The sequence below is a fragment of the Cotesia glomerata genome, linkage group LG8 (genome assembly GCF_020080835.1).
Source record: "Cotesia glomerata isolate CgM1 linkage group LG8, MPM_Cglom_v2.3, whole genome shotgun sequence".
NCBI lineage: Eukaryota > Metazoa > Arthropoda > Insecta > Hymenoptera > Braconidae > Cotesia > Cotesia glomerata.
This window is the reverse complement of record NC_058165.1, coordinates 10,260,788-10,277,757: the sequence shown is the minus strand read 5'-3', so window position 1 is coordinate 10,277,757 and position 16,970 is coordinate 10,260,788. Positions and strand designations below refer to the sequence as shown.

The following is a 16,970-nucleotide window of genomic DNA, read 5'->3' as shown; positions in this document are numbered from 1 at the left end:
ACTTCCCGCTAATTCCATACTTAGGCGCTTGAAATTGCACCAATGACGTTTTTGAGCTCTTCGAGCTCGAAAATACAATTTATGAGTTATTTTAAGCTCTCCGAGCTCAAAGATATTGCTTTCGTAAGATATTGCTTTTAAGCTCTTCGAGCTCAAAAGTCTGATAGAGATTTGATAAGACACTATTTTTTGAATTTTCAAACCGCAATAACTTTGAATGAATAAACCGATTTTTACGCGGTTGGCAGAATTCGACGCAGTTTTTCAAGCCTCACAAAGAATTTCAAAGTTTAAATTGATCGCGCTAGGAATTTCGGAGTTATTTCCAAAAAACACTTTTTTCAGTTTTCTTTCGTTCACGATATCTCTCGAACGAATGAACCGATTTTGACCGGACTAGTGGCGATCGACGTGGTTTTTTGAGGTTAAGAGCTGATCTGTTTTTGGAGTTGAACCATCAAGCCGTTTAAAAGTTATTCCAAAAAAACCACATTTGAAAAATAATTTTTTTTCAGTTTTTCGAAGATTTCTCAAAATCTATTGATCTGAATCGGTCCAAATAGTTTTCAAAATCTAAGTTTGGTCAAGCCCTTTTGAATGGCACCAACCCCGATGAAATCGGTCAAGCCGTTCAAAAGTTATAAGCGGTTCACATACTTTCACACACACACACACACACACACACACACACACACACACCCACCCACGCACGCACGCACACACACACACACACACACACACACACACACATACACACACACACACCCTACGAGTAGCTAGTGCCTTCCGCACTATATCAGAAGAAGCAGTGTGCGTCATTGCTGGAACCCTACCTCTTAGAGTTCTAGCAGAGGAAAGACGGGCCCTTTACCAACGAAAAAGGTCAACTGCACTGAGCCCTGAAGAACTTAGAATTGAAGAACGGCAGAAGAGCATAGGCCGATGGCAACTACAATGGGATGCTGCAGAGAAGGGTAGGTGGACGCACCGTCTCATACCTCGGATCGACATTTGGCTTAACCGGAATCACGGTGAGGTCAATTACTATCTTACGCAGATGTTGTCGGGACATGGGTGTTTTCGAGAGTATCTACACCGCTTTAAGCACGATGACTCTTCGGAGTGCCCGTCCTGCCCAGGAGCTGCTGAAGACGCGGAGGACGTCTTCTTTGTATGTCCTCGTTTCGATCCACAGCGTGAAGAACTGGAGAGGATCCTGAACCAGAGAATGCAACCAGATTCACTAGTGGAAGCAATGTTGTCATCAGAAGCTGCCTGGAACGCTACCAACACGTTTGCAACAGAAGTCCTTAAAGACTTGCGTTCCACCGAAAGAAGATGAGCAAATAGCAGAAGATAGAAGGAAGGTAGTTAACACCTTAGCCACCAGAAGGAAGAGCAGTAGCTAGATCCTCCCTTCACGAAGTAATGCCTGATGGCGGTTTCCATGAGGGATTAGAGGAAAGAAGGAAAAGGGGTTTAGGGTTTAGTGGGTAGGGGCGTTAGTGTCGTTTTAGTATGACACGCACACACACACACACACGCACACGCACGCACGCACACACACACACACACACGCAGTGACAACCTCGCGGGAGTAGTCAGGGAAGCTTCCTAGGACCTCAAAACGTCGAGATCTGATGAAAACTCGATTTTCGAAAAACGGGGTAAAACCAATAACTTCCCGATTTTTGAAAATCTTCGATTTTCTTAGCGGGAAGTTAAAAATTTATTAAAAGAAGAAAACTGAACATTGAATATAATTTGTACAATGTGATGTTATTTTTTAATCTTTTTTTTAAAACCTTTGGCAACTTGATTTTAATTTTAATCTTTAACGTTGAATTTGTTATTTTTTAATCAGCTTGAACTCCAAATAATTTTCAATTGTTAAAACATTATCAAAATACAATTTTATCAGTAAAATTGTCAAATTGTTGCTTAGATAAATTTCTACATTTTTCTCAACCATTAATAGAGTTATATTTTTATCAAAATTACCTGATAATCAACAAGCGTTAAAGCAAAACTGTATACCGTCTATTGATAAGACGAGTATCTCAGTATTAATAATATAAATGTAGGTACAAATTTTAAATTTGTAAGCATGAAATATTTGAGTTAAAATTAGAAAACTAATTTAATTTTTTATTAATTAAATATTTCAGTACTAGTAAGCTTTATAGATAATTTCTACAAATTAAAATATGTATGAATACTTCAAGCATATATTATTTTATGCAGTTAGCATAAGTTATTGTCGAATTTGAATTTAAACAAATTGATCTATTAAGATGCAATTTATGAAATTCGAAAAAGTTTCATAATATTTAAATATTTACTTTTTAATAATCTAATTGTATTAAATCTTGCTTCACATTTTTGTAGTACAGCCGTCGATCATTATTTTACCTACAAGATACTGTTGACTAGATCAATATAATTTTATACAATAAATTTATTCTTTTAAATTAAATTACGAAACTTATTTACACATAATATATTTAACAAGATGCATTATTATTCATAAAGCTAATTTATATATTAATTTATAACTATAATACAAATTTTTAATCATAATGATTAATCAATTCAATTCACAATTCGTCAAGTTGTTTTATAATGAGGTGAGGTCGGCGGTGGAGCTGGCAAATCACTTGTAAATTGTGTTGCTTCAGAGACCTGAATAATGATAAAAATAGTTTTAATTTTTAAAAATACTTTTCTAAATTAATAATTTAAAATAATAGTTATTTAAGCTTTGAAAGTAAAAGACTGACCTGCGGTATGTGACAGACTATTATTAGACGAGTAATTAATTCTTTGCGGATAACTCGTTGTAGAATGATTGCTGGATTGTGACAGTCCGGGCGGAATATTCGGTGGCTTATAACCAGGTAACTGGATTCAAAAATGAGAAGAAAACATTTAATTATTTATTAAAAATTAAGATTCTTAATTATAAGCATTTAATTAACCATCAGAAAATTTAGGATTAATTAAACTCTCAGTTAAGATAATCATTCGTGAGCTGATTAATGTAAGACTTGATTACAATAATTGATTGGAATGAAATACAAGAATTTTAGTAAAATTGATTATGAAAAGAGCAATGTTACTTACGGTATGTATTCGTAAGGTTTATTATTATTATTTTAATTTTATTCTTGTTATTGATAATAATTGTTTTTGCATGGAAGAAAGTCCTGTCAAAATTACAGCAGAATCCGTTAAATTTACAGTTTTACTTCTGTTAAGACTCAACCGTCAATTTTCATTGGAAAATACATTATATAAAACTCTATAAAATTATAAATGGCCAAAACTCTTATATAATTTTACATAGTAATCAAAAATTTTTTCCAAGTATGATATTTTTATTGATCAATTCCTGCAAATTTTAGAGCTTTTTTTTGTAAATATAAAGTTATTTAACAATGAAATTTCTTTACATTCCCACATGTAAACTTGACCATTTTTACACGCTTTTTATTAGCTTCACCTGTATGTATGTTTGTTATTACACGCTCTTTATTAGCTTCAACTGTATGTATGTTTGTTTGTTTGTTTGTAACCGACTACTTTGGATGCGATTTTGACCCACTTTAAACGGCCAGATTTCATTCAAACTTTGTAAATTTATCGAGGACCGATGACAATATACTGATTTGATAAAATTATTCCATTTTTCAACTTGCAAATAAGAAAAAAATGTATTTTATTTAAAAAAAAAAAAGCGTGGGATGTTTTTTAAGATATTATCGAAATGATAATCCTTCTACTATTATCTGTCAATAAAATATTTATAACTATTGACACCATGCACCCCACGCTTTTTTTACAATAAAATACATTTTTTTCTTATTTACACTCATATTAATTTATATTTATTAAAATTTTTTACACTATTCTTAAATAAGATTTATTTTTTATTTTTTAGTTTGGTTTTTTATAAAAAGCGTGTTTTTTAGTTTTTTTAAACTATTATTTTTCTTTGTAAAAATGGCACTATTTAACTATGTAAACTTTAGTTTTTTTTTTTTGTAAATATAATAGCCATGTAATTTTTTCATAACCATTTCTGTAATTTTGACATAATTTTTTTCCGTGTGAATTTTATACAGCGCCTGATGAAATGCTCATGTAGCACAAAACGTCGCGAAATAAAAAAATTACACTTTTTCAATCGATTATAAAATTTCAAATTTAAAAAGAAATAAGTACCTTATCATTAATTTCTGGAAATATTGTACTCAAATTAAAATTAGTAAGACTAGTTCCCGACGGATGATGTGTCATAGCCACAGAATTGCTTCCCATGCTTCGACTTCTATTAGAATTGCTCGTCAGTCCCATCCCCATAGCATGCGGAGGATTTTGGTACAGCGAATTCGTATGAGTTGGAGGAGGTGGTGGCGGTGGTAAGAAAGTACTCGAGTGTCCGTGATGATGGTGGTGGTGATGATGATGATGGTGGTGAGGATAATCCTCCACAGTAACACCCGGAACAGAAAAGTCCATGTGCATAGGATCCGATTTCTTTTTGCTTTTCTTGCTGACACTGGCATAATTCCGCTTAGTATCACAATTTTGATGATGCTTTCCTCCATTACCATAGTGAGTATTTTTCCCATTGGTAGTGGTAGTTGAAGCTGAGACTCGGGTCGTCGAAACCGTAACACTGGTCGGCATATCGACCGTCGATTTCGGAGGATTACCAACATTGCTCGTAACATTAGACAACAAGAACGAATTCGCCTCAAGATAATCCGCAGGGTTGTCATGCAGTGGCATCATGTAACTACTTGGAGTATTTCCAGCTGATATTCCAGCGATAAAATTAGTCGGTGGATAAATATTTGCATTCGGTGAATAAGTATAAGACGTATGATTGAAATTCTGATTCATCACCTGGCCGTAGCCATTGCCGTCATCTGGATTCGCCAGGTAATTTATTGGCGGCATGACCATATCTGCAGACAAACCACTTGGAAACTTATTCTGGGAGTAATCCGTAGAGAATTTAATCGCGTGAAGTTGCTTGTCCGGGTGATTATTGTCTTGAATGCTAGAAGAAGTATTGACACCAATCAACGCTTCCGCAGTATAATTACTCTTGCAATTGCGATTCCTCCATAATCCGTCCTGTTGCTGGTACTTTTGCTGCTGGTAAGCGTCAGAACTACCAGCAAATCCGTGAGAAACTTTCTGATCATGCTGCTGCTGCTGCTGCTGCTGCTGCAATTGATCAGTCTTCCTCATTTCCATTTGCCTTCTGCCAGTTGTACGCGGACTGGTGTTGCTTTTCCGCTGATGCTTGCGCTGTGGCTGTTGCTGGTGTTGCTGATGAAGTGAATGACCATGCGAATGACTCTGCTGATGCTTTTCAGCCTTTTCATGCTCCACTAACTGACTCACAGACAAGAAAGACCCGCCCTGAACAGGGTGCTGGACATTCTGCTCATTCATAACCGCGAAATCTTTGTCTTTCACCGCTTTAGTTTGCGGTACATCATTTCGCTGTCCAAACATGAAACTGGATGATTTCTCAGTGACTGTTCCAAGAGCTAGATCCCCTACTAGCGTTGGCAATGTCGATGGTACCACTTGCTGCTGCTGATGTTGCTGTTGTTCGATGGATTTTATAACTTGGGAGTGATCTGTGTTCTGAGGGTTCTTTGTTGGCGACCAGGAGAAGTGTTGATCGTCTGGGTAGTAAGTCGTTGAATCTGTTAGTCTCCGTGAATCAGTTTGAAGAGTCGAAACATTGGGAAAACTAGCGGCGCTAACTGCTACGTCATAATTATTGTAAAACTGGGTAGAGGTGGCTGCTGGCTGATTGTAACTCGGAGGCTGGCTGAAGATGTTGTTCTGGCAGAATTCCAATTCTTTTCCGATCGGCGGTAGGATAATATCAGGCATGTTTGTGTTGTGTTTTATTTCTGATGGCATCATCCAGTTAACTGGCGGTCGGACTGCTTGTTGCTGTTGCTGCACTGGTTTTGACTTTAATTGTTGTTGCTGCTGTTGCTGTTGCTGCGGCTGTGACTGTTGCTGCGGCTGCTTCGAAGCATACGGGTCATGTAAAATTGGTTGGTATTTGATATTCCCGGAATAAATGTCTGTGGAACATTTGGAGGAATTTACAGACTCAGGAACATCAAAATTAATTGTCGTATCGTAAGTATTGTAACTTTTGTTATCTGTTTTTGATGTAACCTGATGAGTCTTGGTAGTGTGTCGTTGCTGTTGATCTAATGTGAACTCTTGGGTGTAATTAGTGTCCATAGGGAACTTCTTTGAATTTATTTTGTTACTACTGTAGTCGTCTATTAAACTTTGGTTTTGGTTTCGAGATTTTTGTGTCGTTGGTCCAACTGATTTTGTTTTATCAGTTGGTGTGGCAGTTGTTAATTTGGTTTTCTTCTCCACTCCGCTCGGAGATAAGTCAGCAGAAAATGATTGTCCTAAAGTGTTGTTGAAACCCGGATTTTTGTGCAATGAAGAGTAGTTGAAATTCTCGCAAATGGTTTTATTCTCATTCGTATTTTGTTCAGGGTTTTCAAATCTTACCAAATTGTTGGAAGTATTTTTACTTTTTGTTGGTTTATTATTAGTACTATTGCCGTTGGTACTATTGTTATTAACAGCAGTATTGTTTCCACTATTGCTGTTATTATTATTAGTATTATTATTAGTAGAACTAGTATTTGTATTATTATTATTATTATTATTATTATTGCTGTTATTCGGTGAAATAGTTGTCCAAGAAAGGACACTAAAGTTTGATAAATTTTGTGCTGAAGATTTAACATTATTTGCAACACTTTGTTGAGGTTGCTTTTGTTGCATTTGCGGTGGCACCTGATGCGAATAATGAGGTAGGGTAGGAATTTGTCCATGACATTTATTATTATTGTTATTATTAGTATTATTATGTAAATTATCATCAAAAATCTTCTTATCATCACGCGTATAAGGAATGTAATTCCCGCTGTAATTTTCCGTTATTTTATCATAGTGTTCATTTTCAGAAATTTTCAACGTTGAAGCGCCAAAATGTTCTGTTGAAATTTTATCCCCAGAAAGTCTAAACTGTGGAGGAATTTTAACGGAGTCAGCTTTCGTTGGAGTTTGTTTGTTCGGGCTAATATAATTAGAATCCAAAGTTTGACCTTGGTTCTGAGTTTGAGTTGGTAATTCATTCCGTGACTCTTTGTTGATCAGATAATTCTGATAATCAGTAACAGTTGAATTAGAATTTTTATTCAAGTTAGCAGTATAAGAGCGTGTCAACTGGTCATGAAACACTGTTTCTTTTTGAGCAGCATAGTTTGAAGACTCGTGATTTTCAACGTAAACGCGTTGATCCTGGGAAGAATATTGATAAGGTACGTTGATGCTATCATTATTGGTAGGGTAAACTCGTGAGTTATCTATTGGAAGCATTTGTTGATTATCTTCCGTATTGGTGCCAGTAAAATTTGTGTAGTTTGATGTATAATCATTTAATAATGTTGTTTGATAACGAGTTGGATTATTGTATTTCGGTAATTTTGCATTATCAGTTATTGAGCTGATAATCAAATTATTAGCATTTCTATCATTATTATTACTATTATTATTATTACTAGTAGTAATAGAAGTATCATTATTATTATTATTACTATTATTATTAGAACTAGTGCTAACATTATTGTCAAATTTCGACAACCCAGTGTTAGATTTCTCGTTTATTTTTTTACTACTATCAATATCACAGTTATTTAAATTTGTTCTTGAATTGAGATTTGAAGTTACATCAGTGACACCAGCAGTCGAACTAACTGAAGTTGTTGACGAATTAGTCAAACTACTGACACTGGTTGCCACAGGTTTCGAATAAGGAACAATACGATACAACTTATCCTTAAAAGTTTCACTATTAACTATTTTCGGCAATGATTTTGAACAATTATCTTCAGACTTGGCTTCTTCTCCATGCTTCTGAATCTTATTATCACTATTCTTGATATCATCGGATTTAACTTTGAAACTATTGGGTTCTATCGTGCCAATTTGCAGCAGCATCGGTGGAGTTTGACTATGGTATTTCAAATCTTCTTTCATATCTTCTTCAAGTACCTCAGTCTTACCGTTCAGAGAAGATACTAATGGGAAAGCCATCAAGAAAGCTGCGGTCGGCGATATTGATTCCGGGTTATGAGAATTCGAGGGCACTTGAAGTGAAGCGAACAAATCGTTGGATAAGTCTGAATGCAAGTCGCGATTACTTATCGGAACAAAACTATTTTCATTGCTGTAAAGCGTTTTAGGTTCTTTTATCAATTTGTCTTCTTTTATTTCCGACGTAGGAGCAATTACGGAATCAGTAATAGCGCTCGCTGAAGAAGATGCTTTGTTGCCTGTTTCAGGCTTCATTGTCGTTGTTGTATTCGTATCTAGGTTCAATATTATCTTCGTTGAATCTATTGTTGAATTGTCTGATGATTCGTTTAGCAAATTAAACCTTGTATTTAAATCACATACTTCTTTAACTTTTGTTGCTTTGTTAATGTCCGCTTCAATTACTTTTTCAATTGTCAATGACTCTGTTGTTAATTCAACAGCTGACGTTGATTCTGCTACAACTGAAGTTATTTTTTCGGTAGGTTGATTTTTATTTACACAATCTATTTCTGGTGTTAAATCAAATGTTTTTATTACATTTTTATCACTCGAATCATTTGCTTCAGTTGTTTCTGGATTCAAACCTCCTACTCCAGAAATTTCATTTTCATTTACACTCACATTTGAATTTCCAGGCTCATTAATCTTTGAATTTTCACGACTAACTTCACCAATTTTCTCAACAACATTACGCAGACTACCAATTGACTCACAAGTTTCCGGTAATTTTTTAATTTCCATACTTGTACTCACTTTATTGTCAATAGATAATTTATCTTCTTTACTAGGAACATCAGTTGATTTTTCTTTCGTTGACTTAGTCGAACTCTTAGCTTTATCAGTTTTCTTACTTTTAGCTCCTTTTGATTTTTTATTTTTGCTTCCACTTTTATTGTCTGAAACAGACTTACCAGAGTTTGTTTTAATATCACGACGAACCACGGGAATAGGAACTTTGTAAGCCATAGTAGTTTTAGTTATTTCTTTACCTTTTGGTAGGATACCTTTGCGTCCACCGATTTTAGTCGCTTCAATAATTGTCTTAACATTTGACACCCAGTCGTGGGAATTAATCGCTACGTTGGTTCGTATACTTGGGATAGTATTCAATGTTACTTTTTGTACGGCGTTGATGACATTTTGATTTTGGACGGATACATTTTTAATATTATTGCAGTCAACTGATTGCATAAAAATCATTGGACTTGTTGGTGTTTGGTTACTACTGATAATTAACTGTGGTTGTTGTTGGTTTGATGGCTGTTGATTCGACGTATTTGCATTTACAAGAATATTTGTTGATGCCAGTGGTGTTATAAGTGGCATCAATTTTCCGTTAGATAGTATTAATGTTCCTGACACTAAATTTGTTATTGATGAATTTTGAGACGTGGATGTTGATGATAATGCTATCGATGATGATTTCGATGCTGGTGATTTTTGAGCAGTTTTTGGTGATTTTTTAGATGGATTATCCTTGGAGATTGAGGTTTTTCTTTTTAACTTTTTGCGTGATTCTAGTTTTCGGATTCCAGTACTCGACTTGGGACCAGCTAATGATTCTATTGCTGGTTCACTGGAATCTATAATTTGAACATTGACCATTTTTGTATTAATTAAAAAAAATAGTTACTAATATTTAAATAATATATTAGAATAAATTTTAAATCTGGTTAAAAAGTATAAAATATTTTAAAATTAAATATATGAAAATTCTGTTTGAATCGTTTTTGAAATTGACTTTTCAACTAAAAGAAAAATTAATTAAAGAATTAACTTGTTCTTTTTATAATTTTATTTTATTTTTATTGATTTGTACTAGGGAGTAATATTAAAAAAAAATATTTGAATTTTTAAAAAGAAATTTATGAATTCAAGCAAATAGTTGTACGGAAAAAATATTTGTTGTAATGAATAAATATCTATTAAAACCTAATGTTTATATTTCATATTCCATGTCACCTGATTAAATAAAATTTTACTTGATTGATTAATATTTTTCCCAATAAATAATATTATAAATAAATTTCATAAAAATCTTTTTAACAGTATGATACTAAATTTATGTTTAGTATTCTCGTCACTTAGAAAATGAAAAAAATAAAATTTGGAAAATCCAAAAGTGCACGACTCATAATGCTCATTTAATTATGATATAATAATAAAATAAAGCGAATGTAAAAAAAAATATCAAAAAAATTTTATTAATTGCAAATAAACAACTCTAAGTTACCTAGCCATTCGCATTCGGTGACCTAAAATTCTTTCAAAGAATTTAAAAAAAAAAAATTTGACTCAATCAATGAATTTTTTCGTAAGTTACAGTGTTTTCAGTGTTTCGAACATGACGTACAGGAAAATTTTTTAAACTATTTTGATGTTGTTTTCAATTTCTATGGCACTTAATAAATTTTTGAAAAGTATGGAATTAATCTCTATTAAATTATCTTGACAAGAGTATGCAAAATATCTTGATACCATGATTTAATAAGGGTTGTGAATAATAAAAATGAGGCGAAAAAAATTTTTCGATCGTAAAGCACTCTCTGATGCTTCGCATCATGAGTCGTGCATTTATCTAGATATATCGCTTTACTAATGCTAAAAGGACGTATAAAAAAATTTTTTTCCTCCAACCAACCTAAAAATGTTTATAACATTCAGATCTGTAATAAAAGTAAATAAAAAAATTTTTTTTTGTATACGCCTTTTTGGCTCTTAGACAAAAAAATTTTAAAGAAAAAAGAGCGTATCATTTTTTTTAATCATGATCAATGATTAGCCTTAAAAAGAAAAGTTATAACACCGGTAAAAATAATGAATTTTCAACTAATTTTATTTAAAAAGAATATAGATTTGAATTAAAAAAAAAAACAAACCAAAATAACAGTAACATTCTATTTGAAGAAAAATGTATTAGACTCAATTAAAAAATTTTAATTTCTATTCAATTTTGTACGTCAGGCACAGTTCCAAAAAAATACCATCGATATTACAAAAATCTGTGCTTTGATGATGGTAACAACTGATGAATTTGTTTTAAGATTCAAGTATTTTAGATTTACAAGCAATATATATTTATTATTTTTTAATTTCAGAAGCAAAAGATAATGATAGTGGAGACGGCATCGGAGTAGTGCCTAGCTAAATTGATATTTTAGTTTCTTCTTTAATCAAATACATATTCTCTTCAAATAAAATGAGTAGAAGAGTCATTATTTTTACCAGTATTGTAACTTTTTTTTTTTAAGACTAATAAATAATTATGATTAAAAAAAAATGATACGCCCTTTTGGCTTTAGAATTTTTTTGTCTTAGAGCCAAAAGGGCGTATACAAAAAAATAGTATATTACACCCCTTGGGGAGGAAAATAAGAAAAGCCGGGGCGAAGCCGAGGTCAACAATTACATGTCATCTGAGGCTATTCTCATTGTCCCTCCCAGGGGTGTAATATACTATTATTCACTTTTCTTACAGATGTAAATGTTATAAACATTTTTTAGATTAGTTGGAGTGAAAAAAATTTTTTTGTACGCCCTTTTGGCATTAGTAACGCGATATACTTATGTCTTGAAATTATTTAATTATTAAATATACAATTCGTCTTCTTAAAGTAAATTATAAAATTTATTCAGTTTGTAAAAATTTTTTATACCTGGATCAGAGTTATTCCGTACATCTGAAATTTTAGTCGTCGATTCATTATTTTTATCTTCTCCATTTTTATCATCAATATTGCTTCCAACATGATTCTCTTGATCTTCAACTGGACCAATTATTTCCGAAATATCTTTACTATTATTGTTGTTATTTTTATGCGGGGATACATCGATTACACCAGCCTTAATTTTCTTATTCAAAGGTATTTTTAAACCAGTTGAATTTCTCCGCTTCTTAGGTTTCTTTCCTACAAAATTAAAAAATGAATTAAAAAAAAATACAAGAGATAAGTAAAGTTTATTAAAAAGTTTATGATTAGTAAGTTTATTAAAAACTCAATACTCACGTTCTTTAAACCGATCTAAATACTTTTCAGCATCCTCGACGTTTATTTTATTAGACCATTTCAGCGGAGAAATTTTTTCCAACGCGGGTTCTGCCGGAACAGTTATACCAGCATCTTTCAATAACGCTGATAATAATTGTGTACGTGAATAAAGTTGCGTGACTAATTTTTTTAAGCGAATCAATTCCTCCTTGTGAGCATCTACTGCATTAGTATTAAACAATTCTTCTGTACGATTTGTCAAGTCTTTTATGTATTTTGACGCCTGAATTAATATATCGACCTTGTTGCGGTTTTTTCCGTCTTGACTTGGCGGCAATAGATCTCCTAGTGTTTTGAAGTATAAATTCATACGATTTCTTCTGTCGCGTTCCCATGTTTTTGCATTTCTGTAACATTATTTCATCATTAATAATTTGGTAAATGAAAAATTAATAATTTTTTACAAATAAACTCATTTGACAATAATTTTTCAGTGAATTGGTTCATGAAGAAAATATAACACGAAAAACAGCAAGAACACAAAAATTAATAAATACTCGATAATTTATGAATATTAAATCAAAACAATCGACTAATTTTTCATTCATGATGTATATATTTAAAAATTTTAATGAAAATTTTCAATAAAAAAAAAAAACTAAATGTTAAGAAAAGATCAATTTGAAAAAATGTAAGTTCTTTAAATTTTGATATAAATTTTTGAGTAATTAAAAGAGAAATTTCTTAGTTTTAGAATTTTTAAGCAAGTAAAATTTATTAAGGAAATTTCATTCCTTTAAATTTAAAAAATTTTATGTTCGCTACATTCACAATAATTTTTGTTGCAGCATTAAAAAATAATAAAAATCTGATAATTTTTTGATTTTCTAAAGCCAATAGTTTTATAGAAAAATAATGTTGAAAAAATTTGCGCTTACAATTTTCAAAATTTTTACACTTTCATCCTATTAAAAAAAAAAAAAAAAAAAAAAAAAAAAAAACAATTTTCAGACTATAATTTTTGCATGTATCTTTCTGTAACAATATAATAATAATAATTCCCTGAAAAATGACTTTTCCGTTCACCAATAATAAAAATAAATAAGATGTCCACTATTTTCAATGTCATAAAAAACCAAACACTAAAAATAAAAAAAAATATTTTCCAACAGTTGTCAATAACCTAGAATTTAGAAAAAAAAAATATTAAAATAATTAAACGAGTTAATTAGTTATAATTAATGAATGATAAAAAATAAAAATTAAATGATAGGTTAGTATCATTACTTACGTTTTTTCTTTGCGAGGCATAATTTAATGATTTATCGTTCATTTAATAACAAACAAACTTATTGCTAATAATGCCATTTTTATTATTACAAGTTATGTATTTATAATTAAAAAATAAATGAGTTTATAGTCTTATATGACATCTTAATAAAATAGCGTCAACTTTGTGAAAGGCATTCACTTTTTTAGCGTTAAAAATAAATTATATCTAGAACTTTGATGTTTTATTGTTAAGTAATCCATGTATAATTTGTTATCGATGATTAATATTTTTATAATTAGAGTGAAGACTTAATCAATGAATTATTATATTAATTATTTTACATTTATTATGAACCACTATCGAACGAGTTTTTTTAACAGATGACTTCAGAAACAGAGTGTACGCTGCCGCCACCTTGAGACGAGACTTGTAAGTAAGGAATTTTTAAATATTTTCCCGCTCAAATTTCAATTCTTTTATCACACAAACTATCGATAAATACCCAATTTTTGCTTTATTTTTTCCTTAATATTATATTTTTCGATTTTTTACAAATATTTTATAAGAAAATATAGACAAATATCAAAATTTTTAGTTTTTTTTAACAAATCTATGTATATATCATCTTATATATCTTATCTCTTTATATATATATATTTCTTCTGTGCGTGCGTTTGTCAATGAACTCCTCCTAAACGGCTGGACCGATTTTAATAAAATTTTTTGTGTGTCTTCCAGTGGATTCCAGAATGGTTTAAATTCACAATTCAGTCCACGGGAAAATGTTTATTAAATAGATTTTTTATTTATAAATTATTGTTGACCTTGAGTACCCACATGCACTTTTCATATATTTTATAAATATCATATATATAAGATATATGAAAAAATTCATGTGGGTACTCAAATGAAAGTTCTCGATGAGTATAAAATCAGAATGGGCTTATATTTACGAAAATGTTAATTATTGAGGAATGTCCATTGCATATTGTTAACTAATGATGATTTTAACTATACAAGCTCATTCCTAAAATTTCTAAATTCTATATATATATATATATATATATATTAGGGTGTGCCAAAATGTAACTCCCGTGGAGGACCTTTTAAAAATGGAATTTTGAGTTCCGCTTTTGACAGGGGCTGTGTTTGGGCATTTCCTAAGATATTTTGGGGGAAGACGATGTATTTGATTTTTATAGAATTTTTTAACAGAAGCTCAGTTTGGGCGTTTCCGGTGAAAATTCAAAATTTGGCCGGAAGTGCCCAAACTAAGCTTTTGTTAGAAAATTCTATGAAAATCAAATACATCGTCTCCCCCCAAAATATCTTAGGAAATGCCCAAACACAGCCCCTGTCAAAAGCGGAACTCAAAATTCCAATTTTAAAAGGTTCTCCACAGGAGTTACATTTTGGCACACCCTATTATATATATATTGCAGCATATATATATATATATATATATATATATATATATATATATATATATATATATATGTATATATATATATATATATATTAGGGTGTGCCAAAAAAAGACGATATTTTTTTTTTTCACTCTTAGCCCAAAATATGATAGGATATGTCTAAACAAAAATTCTGTCAAAAGGCCATCTCTTAATTTCAATTTTAAGAGCTCCTTCATCGAACTTTAAGTTTTCCCATATAAATAACACGGAAAGTACGGTCTTAAACAGTATTTTACCCTGCAAGCTGTGAAGAAAATTTTTTTGATAAAATGAATGATTGGACCTTTTAAGCATTAAATTTCTGAGAAAAATTTCATTGAGTCATAAATCAATCGTCATTATTTAAGTTTTACGGATCTTTGAAATTTGAATTTTTGAAAATTTTACGTTTTTGCATTTAACAGCCAAACTATTGGAGATAGAAAAAAAATTAAATAGCAATTTTGTAGTTCGTTTGATGCTCTATAACAAAGTTCTTAACAATTTTTGTATAATCAATAACAAAAAAGCTACAGACCTACAAAGTTTTGTTTTTATTATTTTTCACTTTTTTCAATTGAACTATCGATGATATAGAACAAAAAATTTAGTATAAATTTTTGAGTATATCAAATTTGCAACAAAATTGTATAGGTGAGATTTTTCGTATTATTGATGGTTAAAAGTTACAGTCACAACAAATTCTATTTTTGTGATTTTCATCTATATCATGTAGTATATCAATAATATATATAAAAAATTAATAAGAAATATAAAGTACATTCAATTTTTTACAAATTTATGCTTGGTAAACTTTATATACTGTCTGCAGTTCAATATCGTTACAATATTATTGTTACTTCAGTAATGTTTTGCGTTAAAGAAATATTCAATGAATACAAATTGAGTGATTATCGAGACAAATGGTTAATTTTTTTAATCAGCAAGATTGAGATTCCTAGATCAAAAATTGTTTACTAAATTCCAGTAAGAATCAGAAAAACTACAATAAGAATTTGTGAAATAGAACCCTCCTTCAAGTTGATTACTATGACTAGATTATTATAATTTTGGTTCATGATAAAATTTACACGATTAGATTAAATAATGATGATAATAAATTTATAATCACTTAATAAAAATAACAGACAAAACGATTATCATAGTTTCAATCGTGTAGTTAAATTTTTTTATTTCTTTGAATAAGTAGCTACAATTTTATTTTTGGTAACGTAAGGAAATTTTTCTGTGTTCTTCGACAACTTGCAATAAATATTGTTTTTGTTCTTCATTTCTCGTTAAGCAGTTGTTGTAGTCCTGGATTAATGCAACACCTCTTTCAGCGAGATCGTTGACAACTTTTAAGTCTGAAAACACAGATTTGCAATGTAGATAATCTTGATCAAATGCCCAGAGCTCTGGATCCTTGTCCATAAATTGATACGGTAATTGATACTGCTCAAACAAAAATAGAGATTGCTTGCTAGCAAAATCTTCGATGTTTTCGATAATAATAATCTTACGTCTTTGACGATAAATTTTTTTGAATTCGAAGCATTACTTTCTCGCGTTTTTATTGCAGTTACGGTTTGTCTCTTAGCATGTAAGGAAACTCTGTCATCAAACAAAGCTAACCCGACCAACTCTTCTGACAAGTACCATAAGTGTCTTGAAAATGTCACCGTTGCTGCTTCAGACATTTTTTTATGGACAGAACGGAATTCATAAAGATTTTTGATCAGATTCAAATCTTGATAGGATGACTTTATCGCAGAAGGTGCATTAAACCATGAAACCGTGTAGAAATTAACTAGAAATAAGCAGACATATCTCAGTCCATTTACTTCAGTTGCATTGACTTTAAACTGTTTTTAAAAATGAAGATTTTAAAGCATATAGAGCCTTAGCCATCCATCTTGCATGATGATTTGGTCCTGGAGCTCTAAATTTGATCCCGTTTTTCGGAGTACCACCTAAGAATATTAACACTAATTCCAAAAGCTCTTTATAATCATCTCTGTCATGCTTTTTCTGGAATATAAAAATGTTCATTAAGTTTTAGAAAATTATTTCAAAAATTACGATCAAATT

General features: G+C 31.1%; 2 protein-coding genes across 3 annotated transcripts; both read right to left on the bottom strand.

Moving 5' to 3' along the window:
• Positions 1-2,271: 2,271 nt before the first annotated feature.
• LOC123270269 (probable WRKY transcription factor protein 1) lies at positions 2,272-13,782 on the bottom strand. Of its 2 annotated transcripts, XM_044736253.1 has the most exons (7): positions 13,450-13,781; positions 12,177-12,565; positions 11,826-12,077; positions 6,908-9,752; positions 4,225-6,685; positions 2,781-2,901; positions 2,274-2,682 (listed from the first exon to the last, which is right to left on the bottom strand). In XM_044736253.1, the coding sequence occupies exons 1-7, from the start codon at positions 13,467-13,469 to the stop codon at positions 2,675-2,677; spliced, it is 6,096 nt and encodes a 2,031-aa protein (XP_044592188.1). In that variant the 5' UTR covers positions 13,470-13,781; the 3' UTR covers positions 2,274-2,674. The 2 variants fall into 2 exon arrangements, with proteins under 2 accessions (XP_044592187.1, XP_044592188.1); XM_044736252.1 differs by having other exon boundaries at positions 2,272-2,682; positions 4,225-9,752; positions 13,450-13,782.
• Positions 13,783-15,330: 1,548 nt separating this feature from the next.
• LOC123270052 lies at positions 15,331-16,744 on the bottom strand. Its single transcript, XM_044735991.1, has 3 exons — positions 16,403-16,744; positions 16,112-16,334; positions 15,331-15,362 (listed from the first exon to the last, which is right to left on the bottom strand). The coding sequence occupies exons 1-3, from the start codon at positions 16,577-16,579 to the stop codon at positions 15,331-15,333; spliced, it is 432 nt and encodes a 143-aa protein (XP_044591926.1). The 5' UTR covers positions 16,580-16,744.
• Between the last annotated feature and the right edge of the window lie 226 nt (positions 16,745-16,970).

What these genes read in the sequence shown, in the direction of transcription:
- LOC123270052 (XM_044735991.1), bottom strand. Translation starts at nt 16,579, where the DNA reads ATGTCTGAAGCAGCAACGGTGACATTTTCAAGACACTTATGGTACTTG. An exon ending in AAAAATTTATCGTCAAAGAC is followed by an intron (nt 16,335 to 16,402) that starts GTAAGATTATTA and finishes TTGTTTGAGCAG; the next exon opens with TATCAATTACCGTATCAATT. An exon ending in ACACAGAAAAATTTCCTTAC is followed by an intron (nt 15,363 to 16,111) that starts GTTACCAAAAAT and finishes ACTTTGTTATAG; the next exon opens with AGCATCAAACGAACTACAAA.
- LOC123270269 (XM_044736252.1), bottom strand. Translation starts at nt 13,469, where the DNA reads ATGCCTCGCAAAGAAAAAAC. An exon ending in ATGCCTCGCAAAGAAAAAAC is followed by an intron (nt 12,566 to 13,449) that starts GTAAGTAATGAT and finishes ATAATGTTACAG; the next exon opens with AAATGCAAAAACATGGGAAC. An exon ending in TTTAGATCGGTTTAAAGAAC is followed by an intron (nt 12,078 to 12,176) that starts GTGAGTATTGAG and finishes TTAATTTTGTAG; the next exon opens with GAAAGAAACCTAAGAAGCGG.